Source organism: Rattus norvegicus, chromosome 6, assembly GCF_021556685.1.
Source record: "Rattus norvegicus strain SHRSP/BbbUtx chromosome 6, alternate assembly SHRSP_T2T, whole genome shotgun sequence".
Taxonomy (NCBI): Eukaryota; Metazoa; Chordata; class Mammalia; order Rodentia; family Muridae; genus Rattus; species Rattus norvegicus.
This window is the reverse complement of record NC_141539.1, coordinates 54784091-54811911: the sequence shown is the minus strand read 5'-3', so window position 1 is coordinate 54811911 and position 27821 is coordinate 54784091. Positions and strand designations below refer to the sequence as shown.

At 42.1% G+C, this 27821-nt stretch overlaps 2 protein-coding genes and 1 pseudogene across 5 annotated transcripts in view; 2 read left to right on the top strand and 1 right to left on the bottom strand.

The window, feature by feature from the left end:
* Positions 1 to 1430: 1430 nt before the first annotated feature.
* Positions 1431 to 27600, top strand: Hbp1 (HMG-box transcription factor 1). Its single transcript, NM_013221.2, is given in 11 exon segments — positions 1431 to 1461; positions 10039 to 10222; positions 14325 to 14553; positions 16728 to 16866; positions 17188 to 17299; positions 17383 to 17492; positions 18107 to 18263; positions 18968 to 19112; positions 21947 to 22267; positions 25244 to 25385; positions 26517 to 27600. Coding segments are annotated over 11 exon segments (1572 nt in total). The 5' UTR covers positions 1431 to 1446; the 3' UTR covers positions 26535 to 27600.
* The window catches only part of Cog5 (component of oligomeric golgi complex 5), a 310546-nt gene continuing 287792 nt past the window's right edge, over positions 5068 to 27821 (bottom strand). The window contains exons 22-23 of one of the 3 annotated variants that reach the window (XM_087553191.1): positions 24903 to 25086; positions 5068 to 6281 (exon numbers count right to left, since the gene is read on the bottom strand). In XM_087553191.1, coding sequence (XP_087409317.1) covers positions 24930 to 25086 — 157 coding nt within the window. In that variant the 3' untranslated portion in view covers positions 5068 to 6281; positions 24903 to 24929. Of the gene's footprint in view, positions 6282 to 12319; positions 13359 to 23758; positions 25087 to 27821 lie in introns of those variants that run through there. The other 2 variants (XM_087553193.1, XM_087553190.1) reach the window with 2 other exon arrangements.
* Positions 12823 to 13327, top strand: LOC148005185 (large ribosomal subunit protein eL20 pseudogene; annotated as a pseudogene). Its single transcript, XR_015622981.1, has one exon. The product of XR_015622981.1 is annotated as a large ribosomal subunit protein eL20 pseudogene (transcript).

Here is a 27821-nt window from a genome sequence, read left to right as displayed (position 1 = left end):
AAGAAGGATGACTCTTCCCTAAATCGACTTTAACAGAATTCTTACTCTGTTCCTTCTCGATTTCGGCACATTTCTAGTAATTGAAAGAAATAAAACCTAATCCATAGCTTACATGATTAAACACTTCAGGTTCAAAGAAAAAAACCTCAATAATGCCTATAGGAATGCTTATAATGTGAATAGTAAAAATGCCAATTACAGACTAGCTGCACCCAGATGCTATGCGCAACCTCCTTTACAGGGAAGTAACTAAAGCAGAAAAGCCATTCCTCAGTTCGGTGTCTGCTTTAGAAAAAAAACAGAAGGAACTTCTAGGAGAAAGAAGAGTGGAAAAAGTTTTCTTTTTTTCTGAGCGCTTAGGAAGGGAGATACACAGTTAAAATATTCACCAAAGACACAAGTAATCTAGCAACTAAGTTCGGACCATAGAGTCTACCCACACCCCTGTGTGAACTTAAAGAAAATGAAGGCCAATATGGAAACCGCTTCAATTGCCTCAAATTCAAAGCAATCGTCCAGTGCTCCTAACAGCTGAGTAAATTCTCGAGCCCGATATTGTCTCATTCTTAAACCCTACAGTGCACAGTACTTGGCTGTTTCTCAGCGAATCCTGGTCAAACTGGACAATGGTAAATCTTCCCCCGTTTTTGGTGTATTGAGTCAGGGGTTGATTGAGTAAAAGAATCTATCTAGATCATCCACTGGGGGAGGGCAGTACCGAATCAACCTTTGTAATCCCCTACGTGCCTGGGCCGTGATTTGTAAGTGATCAAGTCCCTGGCGAGCCTGCACTGCTTCCGCTTGTGCAGTCATCTTCTTCCCCTCGCACTAAAACAATACCTTGGCCACCAGCCAAACTTTGAGCAGCAAGCGACTCTGTTGTTTATGGCCTGGAATGAGTGCTGCAACAAACAAACGAGGACGCTCTGAGCCCTCCGGGAGGCCAAAAGGAAGAGAGGTGGCCCTGGCTTTAAAACACTCCTTTCCTCCGCCCCCTCCCTTTTGTCTCAGACACCAAAACAAACGAGCTGATACACGTGTCCCTATGACTCTGTTTACTATCAAGACTGCGTTGTGAGCGTACTTTTGGGATATGTAGTTCTGTCAGCTCCTCCCCCAGGTAATTTCCTCAGCTAAGGAGCAAGGCTGAGACTACTAACCCACAATCCATTTCGATAGCAAAGTTTGGCTCCCTTCCCCAGAGTCTCGGCAGCAATCCAATCCAAAGCGCTTTCTGTAGTGATTGACAAGTCACCTTCTCCAGTAAACACAACAGAAAAGTCAATACATGCCCGCCCACCGAGACGGACCAGGGCACTACCCAATGGAAAAGCGGAACCTTAGAGTGGCAGTTCTTCAGACCAATTAAAGACGAAAACGGTGGACGAAGGCTCAGCCCCCGGGGGCTCCAGGGGAGGGGGAAGACGAAGCTTGAAAGACTTGGTAATGGCGACGGGTTTGGTAAGTAGGAAAGTTTCGGCTGAGAAGTAAACGCGGCGGTGGTAGTCGTGGCGCGCACCAGGGAGGTGGGCGGCCGTCGGGGAGCGCGCAGGCAAGCTGCTGGCGACGCTGTCGCGACCGACGGCCGGCGTCCTGACTCTGTGTGGTCGCTGGGTTTCGGAGGGGTGGGGGTGGGTAAGGGAGGGGCTGGAGCATCGGGGCCGGGCAGCAGCCGCTCGAGCGGTGACCCTTGGGACGCTGGGCACTGTATTCCCTGCGGGGAGCCCGCCGTCCGGGCCTCCCGGGAGCTTTCCGGGCTGGACGGCCGCGGCGCTCAGGATTCGGAGCGGTGGGGGTGGCGGAGCTCCGGACTCGGTCGCGCTCGCGGTGGGGGCTGGCGGGGAAGGGGCCGGGGCAGGGGAGGGGCCTGGCGTTCCGGAGGGCTCCGGAAAGTTTGACTCGCCACTCCCAGCTGCGGGGCCGAGGGGCGGATGCCGGCCGCGAGCCCGAGCGGGCTGGGGGCTCCAGTGAGGCGAAGCTGCCTCTGGGGCCCGGGCCGGGCGGGGGAGCTCGCGGAGCCGTCGGGCCCGGGGCTCATTGTTACGCAGTTCGAATGAATGGGCTCCGAGGCGCCTGCGCGGTGGGGCTGCGCCAAGGGGGAAAAACAAGCCTGGCGTCCAGGCTGTGGTCACATGATGGGGGGAGGGGAGGAGGCGATGAATGGCGAAAGAGGTGGGGGTGGACTTGGCCAGCTCCGAGAGGCGCTGCTCTGCCTGACCCGGCGACGAGGCCCGCGGGCGAGGCCAGGCTCCTCCCTCTGCAGGCAGATTTAAACAAAACAAAAAGGAGTTGGGGCGAAGCCGGGTTCTGTAGCCTCGCTCTAGCGGGCTGCGGACGCTGAGCGCTCGAGTCAACTCTCTGGGACTTCTCAGTTGGAGTCGGGTTGAAAACACTGACAGCTGGGCGGGACACGGTTCCGGGCACTATGTACCTGCTGCTGGGACTCTGTAGAGCTTAAGGGAGCTTTATCCTCTGGGAGAGGGGCTTTAGGATGAGTTACGGTTTAAGAATTAGAATGATTTTAACAATGTAAATACTTAAGTAGGCTTACTACAGCAGTGATTTCCAGCTGTGGTTTTGTGTTTTGGTTCCGGTGTTTCACCTCTCCCTTTAATCCCAGCGTTGTCAAACTTCAGAGTATTGGGAGAAATTGAGTTACATTAAAGAAAAGAAAAGACAAGTTTTTGCGTTACCTTAGGCTTTTGAAGAAGAAATGGATATTTAAACATTCCTTCAACTTGACTAGTAAATTTCAGAATCATTTTAAATTTCATTTTATATTGTAGCTCCCAGCTTAGTTTTATAAACCTAGTTGCCTTTTCCTCAGAAAGCTCTTTACTCATTTCCCTGACTTAAATAAAAGGACGCTTTCTTAGTGTTTCTGTCATAACTTCTCAGTTGTACTTGCACGGCAGTTTGTCCACTCGCAAACAGTATACCATTAGATTGTGTCTGCTGTATTTTATCTGTAGAATCTTACTCTCCCGGTGTCCAGGGAAGCAGGCATATGGCATGAACTTAGATTCTGGGCCTGAAGGCTCTTTGTGTGCATCACAGTCTGGTCTGTGTGTCTGTGTGCGGGTTGGAAATAAAGATGTCAGTGCTCTCACAAGTTATCTTAAGTTGTTCCCTATTAACAAAACTATGTTTTGTGCGTTTTAAATTTCACATTAGTACAAGAAGGGGAAAACAAATCCCTAAAGGGACAAATACCTGTATATCCACATAATTAAGGGAATTTGAAACATTTTAATAATAACTGCCCAAAGTCAGTAATTTTTCCTATTTTGATCCGCATTTACTTTACTCCCAGTCATAATTTATATTACATTTTTATTATGGACGTTAGAAACTTTTTTAGCCATACCTGTCTATATTGAGCACTTGGGAGTACAAGCAAAAGAGTGGGTCATGACCTTGGCCACACACTGAGTTCCAGATCAGCAGTGCTACTTGAAAAAAAGTGAAATTTAAAGATTCCCAACTGTTGGGGCAATGTTTTTACAGTTTTGCGTGTGTGTGTGTGTGTGTGTGTGTGTGTGTGTGTGTGTGTGTGTTAAGACAGATGGCATAGACTGCCTGTCCTGAAGATTCTGAGGTCTCAGCCAGGCTGTCTGTGAATTCCTGTTAGTCCTCCAACCCTAGCTATCATTGAGAATACAAAGTCATTAATGCAGCCCTAGATGCTCCCTTGCTTATTTGGGGTTTTGTTTTTTAGACAGGGTATCATCTCTCTGCAGCCCTAGGTGACCTGTAACTCACTCTGTAGACCAGGCTGGGCCAGAGTTCATAGTGATCTTCCTGCCTCTGCTTCTCCAGTGCTAAGGTTAAGTTTGCCACCATGTCTGAACAAAAAAGGAAAAAAGGCTGTGTCACGGGTTGTTGTAAGAATGTTTATGACATTGTTTAGGATTATAATTAAGTTTAGGAAAATAGTTTTCATATTAACTTTAGATGATTTCAAGTTCTTATAAAATGACTTCAAGATTGATTTACTTTTTATTTTATGTGTGTGAGTGTTTTTGCCTTCTTGTCTGTCTCTACAGTACATGCCTGCAGTACCCAGGGAGACCAGAAGAGGTAGTGGGAGCTACCGACTGAAACTGAAGCTAACAGACCATAGTTAGCTGATATTGGTGCTAGGAGTTGAACTGGAGCCCTTGAAAGAGATTTGACTATCCCTTGAATCTTGAGAATGACTTGCCTTAAATATTGCTTGACTTGACAGACTGTTCATGGAAAGCTACGTCTCTATTAGTGATTCATGCTGACTGAACATGAAAATAATGTTCTTAGAAATGTGATTTGTAATGTTCAGCAAAGGAGGATGTGAGATGTATCTTAACAATTTTGAGGAGTGGATAGGTTTTAGTTTTCTTGACAAATAAAGAAATAGGTATCAGTGGTTAGACTGTTCCAAAGCACAGAGGTGGTACTAAGCAGTAAGTGGTAAGCTATAGTGGTGTAGTTCACCAAACCCACGATGTGGCTTCTTGTTTTCATACTCAGTGCATGCTAGAGTAGCAGAAACACTTGTTAGAGAAGAGACATTTAAAATATGTGAAGGTATTCTAAAAGAATTGCAGTAAAGTCTTCTGATTGCTTTTGATATGGAAAGTTGACTGTAATATATAGTTACTTAATGTTTTATTAAATATTAAGTGATATTTGATGGATTTAGTGCCTTTTGTAGCTTGTTTTTGTAACTCATTTTGAGTACTTAAGTTCCTCTTGTCAGAGTTATATATTTATGGTACATTGCCTTGTCTTTACCTCCTCTATGAAAACAATTTAAACAAATAGTGTGGATGGCATATGGAAGTCCATGGAGGTTCAAGAGGGCCTTTCACAAAGTTGGTAAGGATCACTGAACAGAGGTAGGAATCTAGAAAACAAACTTTTTGTGTGTTTGTTTTTTAGACAGAGTTTGTCTGTGGAGCCCTGATAATGTTAATGGAACTCACTCTGTAGACCAGGCTGTCCTTGAACGCAGAGACCCGCCTGCCTCTGCCAGGACCACCACCACCCCCCTGGCCTAGAAACTCTTGAAAGCTAGAGTCTTTAACATATTTTGAGCTAAATGTTTATTTAATTTTTTTCTCCTCATTTCTTTAGAAGAAAAATGGTCCCATTCAGTGGTCAGAGCCCTGCATTCCTCATTCATAATGTTCACAAGGCTGTTTACAGTAACTGAGGTGTAAGGAAGTATGTATCAGTGCGCTGGAGGCAGGCAGGCAGGCAGGCAGGCAGGCAGGAGGCAGGCAGGCAGGAGACAGGCAGGCAGGAGACAGGCAGGCAGGCAGGCAGGCAGGCAGGCAGGCAGGAGACAGGCAGGCAGGAGACAGGCAGGCAGGCAGGCAGGCAGGAGACAGGCAGGCAGGAGACAGGCAGGCAGGCAGGCAGGAGACAGGCAGGCAGGCAGGCAGGCAGGCAGGCAGGCAGGCAGGCAGGCAGGCAGGCAGGCAGGAGACAGGCAGGAGACAGGCAGGCAGGCAGGCAGGCAGGCAGGAGACAGGCAGGCAGGCAGGCAGGCAGGCAGGCAGGCAGGAGACAGGCAGGCAGGCAGGCAGGCAGGCAGGCAGGAGGCAGGCAGGCAGGCAGGCAGGCAGGAGACAGGCAGGCAGGCAGGCAGGCAGGCAGGCAGGCAGCAGGCAGGCAGGCAGGCAGGCAGGAGGCAGGCAGGCAGGCAGGCAGGCAGGCAGGCAGGCAGGCAGGCAGGCAGGCAGGCAGGAGGCAGGCAGGCAGGCAGGCAGGCAGGCAGGCGTTGAAGAGCCACTTTCTCTGTTATCTTGTGTTCTCTCTTAAGAGATTGTGGATACTCTCTTCTGAAAGGTTATAACAAAACATTACATTTTGAATATTTGAACACATTTTGAATATTTGAACATGGAATTTTAAGTACAACTAGAGGTACTTAAACTTAGGTACAAGGCAAATCCTGCTGCTTGTTCTAATACCAGAGTAGTGTATACAGCATGAATGAACAATAGGGTTAGCCCTCGCAGGAGGTGTTGAGGACTGAGTTTGTTTATCAGAACGCTATCACCTCTGGGACTGTTGTCGAAGAAAGATTAAAGTGGTGTGTCTTTATATTTTCTGAGGGCTTGCTTTCCACAACGTGGATTGAAGGAAGACACAGACCAACAGTTGTGTTTTCATTCTTACACTGGCCCTGTGAGACAAGTAGCAGTATGACTTTGAAGATAAATTACTGGTCACAGATTATACAACCAGAAGAGTAAAACATGAGCTCTTTGTCTTCAAGTTTAGACTTTCTTTTCCTGTATAGGAAATAAAAACATTAAAAATCAAAACTTTATAGATAAAACAAAGCAATGACCTAAAACATACAAAATTAAAAACCTTTACTTTAGCAAAACCTACGCCAAAACCAGATTCACCATAAATAGTGGGAAGTGCCTATGTCCAAAAACTGTACGTATTCACTTGGCCTAATTGTAGATAGTTCTGCTTTAAAATTAAAGTTAGGGGTCCACCCCCCACACAGTTATGTTGTGGAAATATAGGTAGGGCAAGTGCTGGAATTCTAAGTTGTTATATTGTATATGATGAATGTCAGCACTGCAGCCTGTTGGTTGGGAGAGGGGAAGACCTAGTTGGGAAGAATGACAAAACCAAAGCTCACTCTCTGCAGGGGGAGAGAAACCAGACAGCTTCAGGCGGGATCCTGTGACTGAACGTGACAGTGAAGTGGGGGTCTCCAGGTTTCTGTAAGATAAGTTAAATCTGTGTGATCCAAACCGAGTATTAGCTGTTTGAGAGAACTTGGAAAGAATGACTAGTTTCTGTGTCTTAGGAGTTACTAGGTAAGGAGTCTGTATTGTTTCGACCGTGCCTTTTATAAGAGCTTGCAAAGGACCTGGAAGCAGTTGGCTTAGGCAGAAATTGACGATGAGTGCTCTTTAAAAGACAACAAAACAAAACCAGCATGTGGTACACACCTTGTCTTTTCACATAGTGCTGTGATGTGATTTGTACAGATTGAAAGAAGCTGTTTGTAGTTTCACTTACATCAGATCTCCGGTCCATGTCTGGTAATTGTTAATAACGCCAACCATTCCACATTGAAGATGTAATTTGTGTTAGTATTTGAAATGAGTTTTTATGACAACCATTGAAGTATGTACTTTTTAATTTTACAAACAAGGCAAGATACTAAAATGGATTGTTCAGAGCATTTAGCCTATTACAAACCTGGCTTTTAGTCCATACCCTTGTCTCTCTCATTGCCTTCCATTAGGATTAGGACTTACTGTACCTCACTTTACAGCTTTAGTATCTGTCCATGAGCACAGGGCTCAAGGCCTTCCTACTTCCTGGTGATACTGGTTTCCCTGTCTGAAGCACTTACCAGGTCTGCCTGCTGATTTTCTTGTTGGGACTCCTACCTTTTCTCCATTGACAGCTAAGCCTCATTCTGTACTAAAGCTTGTTCCCCTAAAGCCTAGGTGCCTGGGTTCTGGTTCACTTCACTGTTGGAGCTATTGCAGTACCTCGTGTCTTGTGCTGAGGACTGAACCCTAGTCAGACACAACCAGCAGGTTGTCTCCATGGGATCTACATTACCCCTGCTCGTTAACCGTCTTTTTTTTTTTTTTTTTTTTTTTAATTTCAGCAATTCTTAGCTCAGCACACTTGGGTTTTTGAAAACCATTAAAAACTGCTAAACAGGGTTTTGGTACAAACAAATCATTTCCTCAGGAGGTAGGACTTGGGTATCATTTGTTTTTAGCATCTGTGTGACTCTGTGTTGCAGAGAGTTGAGTGAGAATCACTGACTGAATTTGCTCAGTGTTTCTCGGATTGGGTAAAGAGATACAGAAAGCATGACTTAATAGTTGAGAAGTCACATTTAATCTGGCCATAACATTTATGGGAAATTACATCCCAACAGTGTTGGTGTAACTGTGGGCTAACACTGATGAATTAGAATGTTGTAGTAATCAGTAACAAAACAAAAACATTTTTTAAAATACTTCAGACTTTGAGGTGTAGTCGTAAGCACCTAAGAGATAGATAGAGAGCATGCCCCGTCTCTGTTCCAAGGTACGGTTGGCTTGTTGGATTTTCCAGGAAGAAGCTTCCCAAACAAGAGAGCTGTATGGTCATTTTCAGTGACTAGCGTCATTTAGGACATTAACAGCCCCCACAACATGTCTTTTTCACTGTACAATCTTGGGCTTAAAAACTTATATTTTAAAACTTTTTCATTCACTTTAAGGACTATTCAGATAAAGTAGGGCATGTTTTATAGCCCTGAATTTGTTACTGACTTAGCCACAAGTTCAGTTACTTGGTTCGTAAAATAAACTAAACTAATCAAAAGCCATATTTACTTCTGTCTAAGCATCTTTCTGCCACACTGTAACATGTCTTAACAGTGCCCAGGGTAAGGGTCATTTGTTAAAACACTAATTCCTATCATATAGCAAGGTGCGCTGTGGGGTCACAGGACAGCTTCTTGGAGTTGGTTGTCTCCTCCCACTGTGCCTTTCAAGAATTACTATTTTGAGGGAAAGAACTACAGATTGTTGAAAAATCAAGATTTGGTTTGTGTTTCTTATAATTTCCAAAAATAAAATTTGGAGTAGGGCCTGAGGAGTGAGTGTCCCCGTGCTGTGACTCCAGGTGGTATGGTAGATACTAATACAGGTGTCAAGGCTGAGAGTGTGACAGAGACAGTCACATCCGGACTCCGCTGAGGAGTGGTGTGTTAATCTGTACTGCCTTGTGATGACTGGGCCAAGGTTTTCAACAAAGAATCTCCATAAAGGAAGTTAGCTGGGAATTAAAGCTGAAATTTATCTCCAATGTGACTCAAATTTTCTTTCTTTGGAAGAAAAGGAATTTTTAGTGGCACTGGTTTTGATTTGAAGGTAGTTTTAGTAATTTTTTAGCTAAATTTACTATAGTTTTTTCTTTAATGCAACTTTCTGGAAATAATAGTTAATATAGAATGCACCTCCCTCCTTTTTTTTTTTTTTTTTTTTTTTTTTTGGGAGACATGGCTTCTCTGTAGCCCTAGCTGTTCTGGAGTTTTGTAGACCAGGCTGGCCTCAGAGATCCACCTGCCTCTTTTCCTGAATGTTGAGACAAAAGGTGTATGCTACCTTGCCTGGCTTAGAATGACATACCTTTTTTTTTTTCATGGCTAAGTCCCAAATCTGAAGAAAATTTAAAAGCATTTTAATTTATTATTATTATTATTTTTTTTTTGGTTCTTTTTTTTTGGTTCTTTTTTTTCGGAGCTGGGGACTGAACCCAGGGCCTTGCGCTTCCTAGGCAAGCGCTCTACCACTGAGCTAAATCCCCAACCCCAGCATTTTAATTTCTTATAAGAAGTATAATATACTATTGTAAGATTCAGAAACTCTTAAATGTTCATAGAATATAATTTTAAGTATGTTAAAATTGCTCAGTTTCACAATATGAGGAAACAAAAACAAGACTTTAAAAGTAGAAGAATTGGATTATTCCTTGGGGTTTGTTGGTTGGTTGGTTTTTTTGTTTTTGTTTTTTTCTTTTTTTCCCTTTCCTTTTTAAAGACAGGGTCTCACTATACATGGTTGGCCTGGAATTTATTAAGTTAAGCATACTGACCTTGAACTCAGAAATCTGCCTGCCTCTTCCCATTGAGTTTTGGAATTAAAGGTGTGTGTCACTACCCCCAGATCCTTGAGCCTTTTTTCCTTCAGGGAAGTTGGTTGGGCTTAATTTTCTTTTGATTTCTGAAATATGAATTGTTAGTCCTAGTACTTGTATATGAAGAGTTACTAGTTCAGAAAAATGAAAGCATGTATAATTCTGTTAACTATAAGGGGGAAAGATTCTGAATTAACAATGTTAATCCTATGAGATTTGTGTATGGTTCAGTTTGAGCACAGTTGTGCAGTTTTCCTGGAGGAGTTGACAAAATAAAGTGACAGTGTGTGGTTAGTTTGAATCATAGTGCTGACCTACTGACTGACTTTATATTCGCACTGTGCAGATCACATGACACTGTCTTTTCATTTCCAGTCGGAGCACCATAATATGGTGTGGGAAGTGAAGACGAACCAGAGGCCTCATGCAGTACAGAGACTCCTGCTGGTGATGGACGAGAGAGCTACAGGAGTGAGTGACTCATTGGAGTTGCTGCAGTGTAATGAGAATGTGCCGTCCTCTCCAGGATACAACTCCTGTGATGAACACATGGAGCTTGGTAAGCAAAATGAAGTTATTTAAAATTCTCACTTAGACTCAGATTAATTGTCTGCCTAAAAAAAGTATGTAAAGAGCTTGTGTAATCGGGCTTTTTAACCCTCTTTCTCTTTTACTGTGTGTGTGTGTAGGTGTAGCATGTGCACACATATCCATACACTGCCCACATGTGAATGCTGTGGAGTCAGGGGTTTGTATTGGATCTTCCTCTGTCACTGTCCACCGTTTGTTCACTCAGTGACCTTAAGAGCTCACCAGCTGAGACTGGCTAGCTAGCAAGATCCCCCAGAGTGCTCTTACTTCACCACCCCACTCCCTTCAGTTGCAGACAGACAGGTCTTGTCCTGCTGTCTAGTTTTTGTGCGAGTGGTAAAGCTCCAAACTCGAGTCCTATTGCTGTTCCGCATCAAGGAGGAAGTCTGAAAAAGTCTGAGGAGGAATACTGAAAACACTGTGAGCTACCTGGGTACTCACAACAGATTTAAAATTTGTTGAAGTAAATAGTTTTATTTTGTGTATCAAGAGCAAACTATTCCATGCTCCCACCTTCTTAGTGAGCTCTCATGACTGCTATGGAAATGATGGTACCCATCAAATCGGAGGATCAGACATTGGTAGTGATTATTTCTGATGCGCTACTCCAGAGAGATGTCAGTAGTGTGTCTAGGTTTACTGAGGAATGATTTGAGTTGAATTGCTTGTACATTACTGTTCTAGAGTAGAGTTAATGAGGGCCTTTGGCTTGCCCAGTTTTTCACCACCCTTTGTAGTTGCCTTAAACGTTCGTAGAAACTGAGAGGGTGTGGCAGTTGACTACTTTGACTTTACAAATAATGGTGGTACTTTGTGGTTGGAATTTGGAGGTCCTAAAGGTGTCAGGACATACTGTATAACTTTAAATACCTTATATTTTCTGGATCCTTATATGTTTTGAGTAGTGGTTACTATTGATCAAGGAGCAATGCTTTTGGCAATGGTTGGTTGTGCATTGTTCTATCAAATGCCCAGAGGAAATCAGGCCAGGGAGTTTGCCCCACCTATCCACCCGGGCTTCATTTAAAAAGTAGTTTATTTTCTGAATCTGGAAACGTTTGTTTCATAATGAAGAAAGGATGCATTTTAAGGCAGGGTGTTGACAGTGAGGTAAGGGAAACAGTTACAGGGGCCTGGAGATTGGCCTTTTGAATGTAGTTGGTGTGCTTTATTACTCCTTTTTTCAATGAAGTGGATACTGTATAGTCGGGACTAAGAATGAGTGGATAGCCTGAGTTACTACTTTTTACTAAGATACTTTAGTTTTAGGGTCTACTCTAGAATGGTTTATGTGGATACTTAGTTGAGCAGGAAAGGTTTGGGGATGTTCGAGGTTTTTTGGGTTTTTTTTGTTTTTTTTCCTGTTGTATTCACTGTCCTGTGGAAAGAAAACATTATAGACTGGCGTCATTAAAAACATGTGGTAATGGGCTGGAGAGATGGCTCAGCGGTTAAGAGCACCCGACAGCTCTTCCAGAGGTTATGAGTTCAATTCCCAGCAACCACATGGTGGCTCACAACCATCTGTAAAGAGATCCGATGCCCTCTTCTGGTGTATCTGAAGACAGCTACAGCGTGTACTTATATATAATAAATAAATAAATCTTAAAAAAAAAAAAAAAAACATGTGGTAAGAATGTAATTGTTGTGGGGAGGGCGGTAATTGGGGGGATGGGGAGGGGAACACTCATATAGAAGGGGGAGGGGGAGGGGTTAGGGGGATAAATAAAAAAACATGTGGTAAAGCATGGTCACTACTACATAGCATAAAGCAAAATCATTAATGTTCACAGAGAGATAGTACAGAACATTTTTATTCTAGAACACACAGCTGAAAAGATTATTTGAGATTAGATTCCACTTTTCCAGTAGAAGATCCAAAGGAGGTGATAGCACAACTTTATGAAGAATTTTTTCTTTTTTCTTTTTTTTTTTTCTGGAGCTGGGGACTGAACCCAGGGCCTTGCGCTTGCTAGGCAAGTGCTCTACCACTGAGCTAAATCCCCAACCCCAAGAATTTTCTTTCAATGGTAATATTTGTAATTTTAAAAGTTTTTCTTTTTTATTTTATCTTACGTGTTTTGCCTAAATATGTCTGTGAACATATTTGCCTAAATATGTTCTTGGTGCCTACAGAAACCACAGGAGGGTATTAGATCTGGGCCTGAAATACAGACCGATCTTACCCTTCATGCAGATGCTTGGAATTGAACCTGGTCCTCTCTGGAAGAGCTGCTGGTTCTCTTAACTGCTGAGTCATCTCCCCAGCCCTTAGAAGAGTTTTTCCTGACTTGAATATTTAAGGGACCCTGCAGATCTGTAGAGCATGTGGATGTGTGTGAGGGCTTTTTCTAGGGGATTCCTGTTACTTTTGTTGGTTTGTTTGGTTTTGTTTTTTGTATTTTCTTGTTTTGAGGCAGGGTCTCTGTTATGTAGCTCTGGTTGTCCTAACTATGCAGACAAGGCTGGCCTGGATCTCAGAGATCCACCTACCTCTGCGTCTTGAGTATTGGTATTAAAAAGCTATGCTACCATTTTGTGAGTGGCAGTGAACAAGCACGCACTACCATGAAGGCGTCGGGCATGCTTCGGGAGTACAAGGTGGTGGGGTGCTGCTTGCCAACCCCAAAATGCCACACACTGCCACTGTGCCGAATGCGAATCTTTGCGCCCAACCATGTGCTGGCCAAGTCCCGCTTCTGGTACTTTGTGTCACAGCTGAAGAAGATGAAGAAGTCATCCAGGGAAATTGTGTCTTGCGGGCAGGTGTTTGAGAAGTCACCCCTGCGTGTGAAGAACTTCAGCATCTGGCTGCGCTATGACTCCAGCAGTGGCACTCACAGCCTGTACTGAGAGTACCAGACCTGAGCATTGCCGGCTCAGCCACACAGTGCTACTGAGACATGGGTGCCCGACACCGTGCCCGTGCGCACTCCATCCAGGTCATGACGGTGGAAGAGAGTGCAGCTGTCAGCAGTTCCACGACTCCAAGATCAAATTCCCGTTGCCCCACCATGTGTTGTGGCGCCAGCACAAACCACACTTCACCACCAAGAGGCCAAACACCTTCTAGACACAGAGACCCACTGAATAAAAGCTTCAGACTGTCAAAACAAAACAAACAAAAAAAAGCCGATACTACCGTGCCTGGTTTTTTAAAGTCCAGTGAGATTCCTCCCCCCTCCCCATAGCAGCTTTAAAGAATATCACTATTTTGGGTAGTTTCCTAATGTTTCCTTCGAAGAGCTAGGTTCTGTGATCTACCTTTGGGGCTAGTACACTGGGGAAGAGAGCACTAAATAGAACTGGATTGGGAATACCATCTTTTGCAGTTTTGATCTAGGGTCTTACTGTGTTGTCAGGCTGGCATTGAACCACAATTTTTCTGTATCAGCTTCTTAAATACTGGCTTACAGGCCCGCATAAGCAGGCCCAGCTAAATAAAATAACTGAAAAAAGACTTAACAGAATCCAATTTCGTTGCTTCTTTGTTGTTTTGAGTCAGGGTCTTGTATGCTACAAACTTGGAGCCTGTCAGTGTGAACCTCCAAATACTGGAGTTTTAAGCATGTATCATGATACCTAACTTAACAAAAAGTAGCTGTGTATCAAGTGGTCCTACTGATACCTGATGACACGATCTCTGGACTCACTGCCAGGAGAACCTTCAGTACTGCAGTTACTTATTTAAACAGGTCAGTAAAGGCTGTACACACAACCGCATGTGTACATCAGATGCCCCGTCCTTCCTTAGTCTGTTCATGTAGGAGCATAGCACTGGGAAATAGACTATTCCCACATGAGGTATAGAAAACAAACTGAACCTTGTGTTTAGGTGCTGACCGCTTGTAATTACATGGTTCAGGCAGTGAGTCATTGCTGTATTCACTTCCATTGTGTTTATATCACAGGCTTCCTAGATCCTCATGGACAGGCATTACTTAAATTGAAAAATTTTTATGTCAACAAATTACTGATTTAAATTTAAATTAAATATGTGTATTCCTAACTGAAGTTACTGTATTATTTACTGTAATATTTTTAAAAAATAATCTTGGGCTTATTTCCAGATGACCTTCCTGAACTTCAGGCTGTTCAAAGTGACCCTACCCAATCTGCCATATACCAGCTCAGTTCAGATGTATCTCATCAAGAATATCCAAGACCATCTTGGAGCCAGAATACCTCAGACATACCGGAAAATACTCACCGTGAAGATGAGGTGGACTGGCTAACAGAGTTAGCAAATATTGCCACTAGTCCACAAAGTCCACTAATGCAGTGCTCATTTTATAACAGGTAGGAACATTGATTATGCTTGCATTTCAAATGTGTGTCATTGGGGCCAGCAAGATAGCTCATTGGATAAAGGAGCTTGCACTAAGCCTGAAGGAACAGACCTGCAAGTTGTCCTGTGATTTCATGCATGCTGCCGTGGCTATGCACACACACAGAAATGAAAAAGAAATTTCAACTTAATTTCAAAAAGTTACTGTTTTGAAATCTCTCAATTTTACAGTAATGGCAGTAGCTATTTAATGGATGATTACTTTAATATTTAAAGTCACCGGAACTAGGATGTTTATAATGATTAAAGATGATTTCACTGTTTTGAAAATCAAATAATACTATGAGAAAAATAGCATGAAATATTTGTGTTTAAAAGTCAAATAAATTAAGTGTACAGGATATATTTTTATAAACTTTTAGAAATAATTCTATTTGTTTTAAGAACCATAGTTAAACATTGTATTTTAAACTTTTATCAACTGTGCATTGCTTCATTCTGTTCTATAGTTATTTTCCCAATGTGTGTGTAACCTTGTTTATCTTTGCTAATTCTAAGGTTTGCTAATCTTAAAGTAGGAGTGGTTAAGAGCATGTTTAGAGAACCCAACCCAGGTTTGAGTCGTAGCAGCGACATGGCAGTTTACAACCGCCGTCTGTTAACTGCAGTTCCAGGGGATCTGGTGCCCCTTCTGACCTGCTTGGGCACCTTGCATGCACATGGTGCACTGACTAACAGACATTTAGCAAAGCCCTCATATACATAATGGAAATAAATCTAAAAGTTGAAAAGACCTTAAAGTAGACTCCTACTTATAAAATCACTTAATATAGCTAGACCAAAGGTCAAGAAAATGGCTTAATCTGCAGTGAAACTATGGAAAGTCTCGGTTTGCTTAGGTCTTCCTAGGGAGACCTAAGATATCATTTTACTAAATACGATGGCTTGGAGACATACCCCCATTCTCCCGCTGTTGGAAGAATTAGATTAGTGTATGCTAGTCAAGTAGGAGGCACCCTGGGCTTTGGTATTGGTCCCCAGTTGTACAGTGCTGTGCTACAGCATGATACAAATATGAAAGCCGAGGCATCTTGCATCCTGTTAAGGTATGCTTGGTCTGTTTTGCAGGAGATTGGTCTTGATAGAGCAGTTCAGTTCAGTGCTATATAACCTTCCCTAGGAAAGAAACTTTATCTTTCAGAGTATCATCTTCACATTGAAGTTACAGTTTATAGAAAGGCTGAGGCAGAGCTCTATAGAAGAGTGTTTACCGAGCATGTGCAGGATAAAAACCTGAGTTTTCTCTGTAGTACTGCAGAGAAAGGGAGTAGGGGAGGCTCATGGGAAGTAAGTAAACCAACAAGAGCGTGGTTATAAATGCAGAGAGATGGGAAAGGTCTGTTGCTCTGGGGATGCAGTTTTAGTCTTGGAGGTGTTTTCAGTGCTGCTCACCAGAGTTGCCCTGCTCTCTTCCCTGTTTGCATCATTGTTAGTGATCTGTGCGAGTACTTATGGGTGTTAACTGAGTTACTGAGGGTTGGTGTCAAGGGCTCTGAACTTAGTGTGCTCTTGGGATCCATCTGTGCTTGAAAGAGCACTGCTCAGTGGAGACTTTGCCAAGGAAAGGAAGGAGAAGGTGTGGAAGTGATCCATGTGGGAACGTGGCTGGGCTGTCTGTATGTTCCCGTGTAGTTGCTTTTCAACACGTTTGTATTAGAACACACAAAAAAGTGTCTCCTTACAAAGATTGAAGGCAGGCTGTTTTCTATTAGGAGTTTACTAAGGCACTTCCTGTTTGCCCAGGACACATGGCTGGACAGTTTAGCACTGTTGAGTTTGCGGAGTGTAAGAAATAAATGGGTATTTACTTCATAATAATATGCTATTTCTCTGTACTGGAATAAAAGAGATGGGAACCAGGTGTGGTTCCCTTAGGGCAGGAGAATCCCAAGTTCCTTGCCACTTTGAATTTTTAATAAGTTAAAGAAAATGTGATGAATCTGCAGTAAGAAAGAGCACTTGAGCATATACCAGTGAGTGTGTATTGAGGGGGTTAATGACAAGTTCAAGAGGCTGTCTTCACTATGCCTCATATGTAACAGCATTGGCATTATGTTGCTTTCAAGAGAAAAAGATGTTCTTTACGGACCTACCTACACTGATAGTAAAAACCGCTTTATTTTAGATCATCTCCTGTACACATCATAGCTACTAGCAAAAGTTTACATTCCTATGCACGCCCACCACCAGTGTCCTCTGCAAAGAGCGGACCAGCCTTCCCTCATGACCACTGGAAGGAAGAAACACCAGTAAGACATGAAAGGGTGAGTTTATTCATGAAGTCAGGCTTCTACAAAGTTTATATAATGGTTGAAAACATTATCTTTCCCCCATCTAAGAAATTCTTTTGAAGAACATACAGATGGACAAAATATTTCATTGTTTATTAATTGTACGTGTTTGATTCTGTATTTCTATTTTTAGGAAATGACAGTATTTAAAACTTCAAAACATCCTTCAGTATTGAAAGCTTACTTTCCTTAAGCTTACAATTAAGTAACATTTGAAAGCTTGAGTTTAGAAGAGGTATTAAAAGATCTTTAAAAAAAAATAACAAAACAGAAGTTTCTGTTTTCTCTCTACAGGCAAACAGTGAGTCAGAGTCAGGAATTTTCTGCATGTCCTCCCTGTCAGATGATGATGATCTGGGCTGGTGCAATTCCTGGCCATCAACCGTTTGGCATTGCTTTCTCAAAGGTGAAGGAAGACTTGTGTTTTGCAGCTGCCTTGGGTAGCACACTGGGCATGTTGGCTGACCCTTCTTTCTAATTCCACTTCAGGCACACGACTGTGCTTCCATAAGGAAAGCAAAAAGGAGTGGCAAGATGTTGAAGACTTTGCTAGAGCCGCCAGCTGTGATGAGGAGGAGATCCAAATGGGCACTCACAAGGTTCATTTAAAATCCTTCTAAGAATTTCACACTGATCAACCTTACGGTTAATCTAGAGGAACCCTCTACTTGGATTCCTGTTTAAGTGGACCTTGCACTCTGTGTGAACACTCACTGCCTAGTGAGGTGGATAGAACCATGACTGTATCACTTCCCAGTTATGCTTCTAAGATGGGTGGTTGGTGTTATGTGCAGTTTCATGCTTTAAACGCTCTTATTCTAGAAAACTAAGTGGCTTTAAAGACAAATAGTGCTCCAGTCACTAGGGCTGTGAGGAGGAAGACATCACACTGCCAGCAATCGGCAAAGGACAGAACTAGGGTACTGCTGCTGTGCAAACTAAGGGAAGACAGAGGGTGTCTCCTTAGTCTATCTTAGAATTAGTCTTTGTTTATTAAATCTCATATTACTTATGTTTGGGTTAAAATGCATATTCCGGTCTGACATATATTCTGTGGTCATTTATGTGTGTGTTTCTTTACTACTTGGTTGAAAGTACTTTAAAGCTGGAGATACTGACTAAATTTACCTTTTCTAATCAAGACATATTGGGAGTTTCACTGTGTGTTGAATTGAACATTTCCAGTTTATTTAGTCCACGCATATGCTTTCAGGGCTATGGGTCTGATGGTCTAAAGTTGTTATCCCATGAAGAGAGTGTGTCATTCGGTGAGTCTGTACTGAAGTTGACATTTGATCCTGGTACAGTAGAAGATGGCTTGCTTACTGTGGAGTGCAAGCTGGACCACCCTTTCTATGTTAAAAATAAAGGTAGGGCTTCAATTGAATTTATACAAACTTTACTGTTATTTTCATGTGTGTGCATGTTTTGCCTGCATGGATATCAGATCCTTTGGTACTTAAGTTAACAACTGGCCGTGAACTGCCAACTGAACCCCAGATTTCTTGAAGACTAGCCAGTGCTCTTAACTGCTGAGCCATCTTTGGCCCTGAGTTTATAAGAACTTTAAAGAAAACTTATTAATTTTGTTAAGAAAAATACTGAGAATTTATTTCAAACTAAATAAAATTCAGTAGATGTTTCTAATCATACTTGTTTAAGTGTCTTGGCCCGCGTGTATGAGATGTCATTTCTGCAGCATACTGTAACCTCTCAGGCATAAGGTGCGGAGTGGTGGACTGGGTAGTCATGTTTTGTTTATATTTACCGAGTAGGCTCTGAAACCAGAGTTGCTCTTAGAGCTTTATCACGGAATGCTGTGTTAGCCATAATTTAGTGACTCACAGTTTATTACTTAATTGTGTTTGCAGACGTTTAAAGTGGTTATTATCTGATAGAGGTTTATAAATACCAAATTAAACTAGTTGTGGGGACTTTTGAAATAGAGTGCTTAGTTTAGTTAGTAATGGTTTTATTTGAAAGTGAGAGACTTGATGTGTCAGACTTAAGTAGACTTGTTCTTTTCTAAAGGCGCTTTGTGTCATGCTCACCTTTATCTGTGGTCTCACTCTAGGCTGGTCATCATTTTATCCAAGCTTGACTGTGGTACAGCACGGCATTCCATGCTGTGAGATTCATATTGGTGACGTATGTCTACCTCCTGGACACCCTGATGCCATTAATTTCGATGATTCAGGTGTTTTTGATACATTTAAAAGGTAAGGATGCATTTCTTTCCTATTAATGTTTATTCCTTAGTGATTTCTGAGTCATAACGTTTAAAGGGTGGAAGAATTTAAAAGGGATTGGAGAATTGGCCCACTTGCAATCTGAGATTGCGCATCCCCAGAACCCTTCGATTTCGAGGTGGGTGTACTAGCCTGCCTGTGATTCCAGCAGTGGGAGCAAGGGCCCTGAGAAGCAAGCTGGTAGCTAGTCCGGTTGAGAGACAGTAGAGAGCAACTGAGAAAGTCTTCTTTACCCACTCAGCCGTCTTGTTGGCTTAAGAAGTAAATTCTTGTAAATGAGTATAAAATTATGTAAATAACTTCGTAACTGAATTGTTCCCAGGCCATATCAGTATTGCTAAGCTAGATTTTACTAGGCAGACTCATGAGACATAAGTGCAGTTTATGTCATTGGATAAAACTTTATTTTTATTTAAAGGGAAAAGGGGAAATTGTTTTTCTAAGATAACAAGCTCTCATTTCCGATTCTTAGTGTTGCTGTCACTAAGTGGGTGCAGGCTAACCCATCCGGAGGACCTTGGCCCTTAGTGTCGTGGACTGTGGAGTAGCTGGGCTGTGGCAGCAGGACCCCTCTTCTGCACTAGTTAGTTTACTCATGAGTGGAGAGGTGTAAAAATTGTATCTTGTCACATACTCTGTAGGGTTAATCGATGTAATTTAAATACTTTTGGTCTGTCTGTTTGCTGATCAACAAGCCCTGGGCCTGGTAGGAGCATGAGCTCCAGAGCAGGGCTGCCTGCCTGCACATAGCTGACTGCACTAAGGGCAGCTGTGAAGCTTAGGTAGAGTAAATTAGCTTTTCTATAGTTTTTTTTTTTTTTAACTTTTAAAACAAAGAGTGTTTTAGATAGTGATTAATTTAAAAAGACTAAAATGAGTTAATACATGTGACTTGATGAATAGGCTCTACGTTACTGTAGAGCCTGCTTTTAAGAGTAATGATGAAGCAGGTAGAAGATAGCTCAGGGATGAGAGCGCTTCAGAGGACCCAGGTTCTGTTCTAAGCACCCATATTGGGCAGCTCACAACTGTGTAAGTGCAGCCCGATGGCCTCTGGCCTCCCTAGGATCTGTGTGGACCTGCCAGACACAGTTAGGAGTAGTAACTAAATCTTCAGAGGAGAACATACACATGGACGGTGTTTAAGGACCAGCAGGACTAGGATAAAGGTGGTCCCATGGTGAGAGCAGGTGCTTACAGAGAGGGCACAGCAAGACATTTAAGCTATCTACGGATAGAGTCACTGCTTTAGCTCCTTAGGCCTGGGTACAGGTACTGAGTTTGTGAAACCACATTAATTTGTATCTTCAAAGAAGTAGATGACAGATTTCTGCCACTAGATGGTGGAATTTTCAAATTTTAGTAACTAGTTTACTAAAGTCTATTGGTATTTTACTAGATTTCGGGCTTATCTTAAGCTTATCGTTAGCTTAGAAAGTTTAAGGACATACCAGTTTTTTTGTTTGTTTGTTTGTTTGTTTTGTTTTTTAAGATTTATTTATTTATTATATATAAGTACACTGTAGCTGCCTTCAGACACCAGAAGAGGGCATCAGAAGAAGGCTGTGAGCCACCGTGTGGTTGCTGGGATTTGAACTCAGGACCTCTAGACGAGCAGTCAGTACTCTTATCCACTGAGCCGTCTCTCAGCCCCAGGACATATCAGTTCTAAGCATTGATCATGTGACAACTTAGAACTATGTCATCTGATACCTTTAGAGACGACAGCATGAAGCTGATAAGCAGCAGGAATCACTTTCACTGTGAGCAGTTAATGGTGGGACCTGCTGTGTTCATTCAGCATCTGAGTTTTCAGAGACTTTCTGATCTCCTGTTTCACATTATTTCTATTTTGATGTTATACCAGAATTTCTGTTTTAGAGAAAGTTTAGAATAAAAGCCAAGTAAGATGTTTTGTGTTGAGAAGAAAATACAGTCAGAAGGATTCTTTTGGGGTGCATCTTTAGGACATGGCCTGTATTAGTTATGGTTTTCAGCTAATATTTTAATTAATATGGTGATTATGCTTGATTACTTTTGAGTTTGTCCATTGGGATTAAGAAGGTACTGGGATGTGGGTGAGGAAATGGCTCTGGATCCAGGCACTCACTGTCTGGATGAACAGCACTGTATATTTTGGCTGTCCTGTTTCTTAAAGGGGTCAATGGACCCCCCAACTCCAGACTTGTTGAAGAACAGGACTATGCCTAGTTTGTTTGGTGCTTTGGTGCTTATGCAAATTGAACTTGTATAACAGGATGTGGCCTTTACTGATGTGGGTGCGTTCAGATACTAACTGTACAGAGGTGGATTTTTACATATTACAGCTTTTGTATCTATACAAATTCTCAAATTGCTGTGTTTTAAGTTAGCACATTCAACAGCCACTTTTGGAAACAAGGTCTTATCTTAGCCTAAGTTGGCCTTCAACCTTCTGTGTTGCTCTGTGTAGAGATCCATCTGCCTGAGCGTCCTAAATGCTAGGAGTCCTGGGCTGAATGGCTGCTGCCCTCTTCTAGCTGGCTCTTGTCATTGTGACTCTAGAAGAGGGAAGAGTGTATGGTCTGTAGGAGTCAGCTGGTTATGACTCCTTTTGCGGGGCTTGCAGGTTAGCTTTTTAAAAGAATGTTTTCAGTTACAAAGATGAGGCTTCCTTCTAAGTGTAGTGGAGAAGCTGTTAGAGTAGTGCTGGTAATGGTGTGTCAGGTAAGAGGCAGGGACATTTTCAATCATGTGATAGGCTTTTAAATGTCTGTTTTAGATACTTTATGGCTGCAATATAACTTTGCCTGTTAATTTTCTAGCTATGACTTCACACCTATGGACTCTTCCGCAGTCTACGTTTTGAGTAGTATGGCTCGCCAGCGCCGCGCATCTTTGTCTTGTGGAGGACCTGGTACTGGTCAAGAGTTTGCAGGATCTGAATTCAGTAAAAGCTGTGGTTCACCAGGATCATCACAGCTCTCCTCTAGTTCTTTATACACTAAAGCTGTCAAAAGCCACAGCTCAGGGACTGTGAGTGCCACTTCTCCTAATAAGTGCAAAAGACCAATGAATGCCTTCATGCTTTTTGCCAAAAAATACAGAGTTGAATATACTCAGATGTATCCAGGGAAAGATAACAGGTAAATAGTAATGCCTACAATTCCTGACTTGTCCTTACAAAAAGAAATCTCTTCAGTAGCTGTGGGTGATTTCTTTCCATTTTTTTTTTTTACATTGACTTTTTATATATTGCTTTTATAATACATAGATTATACAGAGTTCCTTAGTGAAAAGAGGCTCCTTTTGAAAACAGTAAGTTTAATTTACCTGATAGAAGATAGGTACATTTCTTGGGTCAGATTTGGTACATTTTGTATATGAGCCTCACTGTGGGGCATTGCAGTTTATATAAGATTTGTCAAAACTTAGCCAGTAGAACGTCAGTCCTGTTGCTGTAGCCCTTACCTATTTCAGCCTCTGTTACTGAGTTCAGTCTTCCACTTCACGTGCTAAAGGTACCTTCTTGCAATCTTAATAATTTTCTGAGAATCAAAATTACCATTTCATTTGTCCTTGGGCTCACACGTAAGAATGCTATACAATAACTGAATTTTCAGTTCAGGTTGTAATATCTTAAAGAAGGTAATTTTTTTTAAACTTGCTTTTCTGTGCATTGGTGCCTTGCCTGCATGTTTGTCCACGTAGGGTGTCAGATCTTGGCGAACCAGACAGTGTGAGCTACTATGTGGGTACCAGAATATGAACTCAGGTGCTTTGGAAGAGCAGAGCAGTCCGTGCTCTTAACTGCTGCGCCATCTCTGTAGCCCCTTGAAGAATAAAATTCTAAATACCATCCTACAGTTTAGAAAGAAGCTTTGCATCCCAAGTGCATCTTTAAAAGTCAATGTATTTGTACAGAATGGCCGTGTCCTAGTACTTGGTTATTTCTTTAGAACTGGAATTGAGAGTAGCCTGGGCTCAACAGTGAGACCTGTAATTTTTCTCTTTTTTAATTTGCATTAGAATAGTAGTCTCTGGTCAGGAAGGTATTATAGTTTAGCAGAAGACATACTTCTAAAATTTAAAAGCATTTTAAGAATGACTTAAGCCCACAACCCCTCACCCCACTTCAGGTGGTGGTGACTTGGAGACTTCCTGGCAGATGTGGCATGTGTTTCTCTTTTCACACCTGTCTGGTATTTGTTTATTAAATATGTCCTCTGACATCTAGAAATGGTACTCATTAAAAAGACTTTCTAGGGCTGGAGAGATGGCTCAGCGGTTAAGAGCACTCACTGCTCTTCCAGAGGTCCTAAGTTCAATTCCCAGCAACCACATGGTGGCTCACAGCCATCTGTAATGGGATCTGATGCCCTCTTCTAGAGTGTCTGAGGACAGCTACAGTGTGCTACATACACAAACTAATAAATCTTTTAAAAAAAATCTTGATTCATGTTTGTTTTTTTTTTTTTTTAAAAAAAGACATTCTAAACACTGGAGTGCCAATAGGACTCTGGATTTACTTTAATTTTGGAGGACAGGACTCTCCTAGAAGTAGATGCCTCGTTTCCACTTAATTGTTTCTCTGTTTTAGGATCTACTTATCAAAGATAGCTCCATATGACTCAGAATTCTTTTTTTTTTTTTTTTTTGGTTCTTTTTTTCAGAGCTGGGGACCGAACCCAGGGCCTTGCGCTTCCTAGGCAAGCGCTCTACCACTGAGCTAAATCCCCAACCCCTTTTTGTTTTTTTTAAAAGATTTATTCATTTATCTTATGCATGAGTACACTGTAACTGTCTTCAGAAACAGCAGAAGAGGGCATCGGATCCCATGTGGTTGCTTCTCGGGACCTCTGGAAGAGCAGTCAGTGCTCTTAACCACTGAGCCATCTCTCCAGCCCATGACTCAGAATTCTTAACTGTCCTGTGCATTTGTATTGTTTCTAGTGAGTGACACGTTAGTCATCTAACAGGAAATGATGTCAAATGGACCCTTTTCTAAATTCACTAAAAAAAAAAGGTTTTGGATTTGGAAATTGTTTTCCTAATACAGATGTAGCTCTTTGTTCCATGCATAAGGAAGTTCTCGGTTGGGGCAGAATGCACACTTAGTGAGCTGTTAGGCTAGTTGGCGTATACATTAGTCAGTTTGGAACTTGTGAGGGGAAGGAGTATGGACTTTAGACTTTATCATAGTGCACCTCACACTGTCCACCATGTTTAACCTAAGAAAACATCAAGCACACATCAGCATCCCATGCAAAACATCCTAACTCTGGGGGCTGAGACTGGTATGTGTCTGTTTCCTGTGCTTCATATGGCAGCTATGTCAGCCATTGTACATGGTCTTAAACCAGAAACCTATGTAAGTTGTTTTTAATAAAATACAGCACATTCAGGTGCTTTGATGTGTTGGGCGTCACAAGACAGATACACGTAATGCACGTTAGTTGTGGCCACTGTGTCCCACACCTTTATCAGTAAGTACGGAGATTGCAGTTATCTCAGGAGTCTGGTGTGTGGCACCATGTCTCTGCTAAGGACAAGTGGAAGGAAAGTGATTTCTGTCTGTATATTCTGAACGTGTATTAATAATGTATGTTAATAATTTTGGTATCTGAATGACTAGGAAATTTTCAAGTTTGCACAGTGATGTGTCCTTTCCTACCCTTTTGGATTTAATCCATTATTTCATGTGTTGTACAAATCTGACCTAACGTGTACTTTAAAGAAGTCTTTAGACATAAACTCTAAGGCAAAGACAGTCTTTCTTACCTGGTGCATAGCACGGGGGTAAAGCTTTTATTCTCCCGGGCAGTTGAGTACCTGTGCACAACACTTGGATGTTGAATGCCTCTTGCTGCTGACTCTGTCTAGGTGTCCTTTGGAGAAGGCTGATTGTCTGGCAGTTTTGGATGTTTCAGAACAACTGTAAATACTGTCATGTTCCACCAAGATTCTGATAAATGGGTACATATGGCAGGGTTTTATTGAAATGACCCTGAGAGTCTTGATCTCCCTTCCCCCCCCCCCTTTTTTTTACATTTCTGCCTGAAGTAGCAACAGTTGCTGTACATTTTATGACAATTTACATTATGTAAATATTTACTTTGCAGAGCCATAAGTGTGATCCTTGGTGACAGGTGGAAAAAAATGAAGAACGAGGAAAGGAGGATGTATACATTAGAAGCAAAGGCTTTGGCTGAAGAACAAAAGCGTTTAAATCCCGACTGCTGGAAAAGGAAAAGAACCAATTCAGTAAGTGTTAGCAGTCTGCCCTGATGGGATGCTGTGTGTCCTTGTGCCCGTGATGACGTGTCAAAGCCTTTAAATACAATCTCACCACCATTATACGTCCATCCTAATAATGGAGTTTGCCTTTCTATCATCAGGAACCACTTGTGTAGGACTGCAAGCTAGCTGAAGAATGTCCCAGTGCTGAGGAAGGTTTAAAGTATACTACTTCTAATATTAACCAAAGATGGACACCATTAACTCATTACAGTAGACAGTCTAAGTTTTGGTGGCTTAAGTAACATCCATGCAGACTTCTGCTCCTGGCAGAAAAGACTGGGTTAAGAATCTGAGTGAGTAGGAAGGATGGGAAAGAAGTTTCAGTGCTGTCTTGGTTGGTAGACCCCATTCCTAGAATCATTCTTTACATGACTAGCATCCTTTATGTGCAGGGTTTAGATTATGTAGCACAAAATACATGATAGAAAAAAGAAATGATTTGAACAGTTAACAGGAAGAAGGCTTATTAAGGGTGTTTTAGCCAATCCTATATAATTTATAGGTTAAATGGCTTAAGGATTTATTTTAAAATAGTAGTCAGCCACCCAAAGTAGTTGAACTATAATATAGAAATTTGTTTTGTGCTTTTTTTGCTGTATGTGTGTGTGTGAGTCAAGATTTCATGTAGTCTCAAACTTGCTTTTGTACGCAAGGATGACCTTCAACTTTGATCCCTCTGCTTCCAACCCCTTAATTCAGGAATTAGAGGCTGGTAATACAACCCTCAAGTTCTGTGGATGTGTACGTGTTTGCGTGAGTGCAGCCATGTACATTAAAGTCACAGGACAAGCTTAAGCGTTGGTCTTGCCTCCTCTTGCTTTGGGCATACAATTTTAGTTAGTGAACCCAAGGCTTTATGCATGGAAGGCATACTTTATCTCCGGAGTCACATACCCATTCCTCACAAATTCTCTAATGTTGGGCACTTCATTTGGGACATTACCACGTTTCTGTGCATGCTGGTCTCATTTGTTTACATTTTCCAGATACTCAAGCCATGAACCATTAGTACACAGTAAATTCATAAATGTCCAAGCTTAGTGAACAGGGTCACTGCACAGGGTTTTGTAAGCATTCACTGCTTTGTTTCCACAGGGCTCTCAACAGCACTAAACCTGATGCTTCTGTCTGTAAGTCTGTACCTGCATCAGTACTGACTCTGTACCTGCATAAGGACTGACTCTGGACGGAAAAGCTTGGAAGACCTTGGTCTCACCATTTGTCCTACATTTGTGTGACCATAAAATGCTGGGAGCATTGAGTTTTGTAATGATTTAATGGGTGAGGAGGATCTGCTTTCTCCATTAGAGCATTAAGTAAGCTAAAACTATCAACATTGTAAACCAAATTGCCTTATTTTCCTTCCAAACTTCATATATGTCTATCAGGTAATATAGGCTTGAAAATTGATATCCTGTGGTGCTAAAGTACAGTAGAAAGAGAGATGTGTATACATGTCTTATTTTAAATTGTACGAAGGGGAATTTAAAAATATGTAACTGCTGTTTATACATCAGCTCCTTACTGCTTATTAATCTGTATTGTACCCACGATATCAGGAATGAAGCAGAAGCTGGCCTTTCCATGAATAGCCACCACATGGCCCAGTGTCTCTGCCAAACACAGTTGCTTCTAGTCTGGCCAGTGCCAAGAGACAACCTAACATGGCAGGTGGATGGTGTCATTGTCTCAGCTGAGAGCCACCTGCTTCAGATACCATGGGCGTGTGCTGAGTGGATGCACCAGGGGGCAGCACAGCTCCATGATTCCCAGTGGGGCCCAAGCCAGGCTAAGGTGCAGTCAGTTAGCATTGGGACAGTCATTGTAATGGTGCTGTTATCAGTTGAAACCATGCTCCCTGTCTCCTCAGCCACATCCCCTCCATCTCTGCTGTCATCTTCTCTGTGGTGGGGCAGACTTTGCACTTACTGCAGTGCAACACTTGCACTTTACCCCTCCGGCTTCTACAGTAGAGCAAGTCCTTCGGCAGCCCTGCTGCTTTCGCTCTGCGCTACAATCATGGCTTCTCATGTTACTTACCAAGTGGTATTTTTGGTTAGGAATCACAGCTGTAAAGTTGATTTCAGTTCATTACACTTCTTAAACATATTGCCCCTCAATTTTGCACACTATATTCTTGTATATTATTTCAAATAAAATGAAAAAAGTCTATTTCTGACTTCTGATTGACTGAATTCATGTGTACAGTATAACCTGATCAGAAAATGGAAAACAGATTCTTGATAAAACTGAATTTCTGGTGTTATAAGTAGGTTTCTGGTAGGGTTTTAAAAATTAAATAATGTTAATTTGGAAAATAATAAAATGAAATCTTATGTTACTCTTTTTAGAGAACCTTTGTAGAAAGGAAATTTTCACTTTTTTAACTTTGTTTCGAGC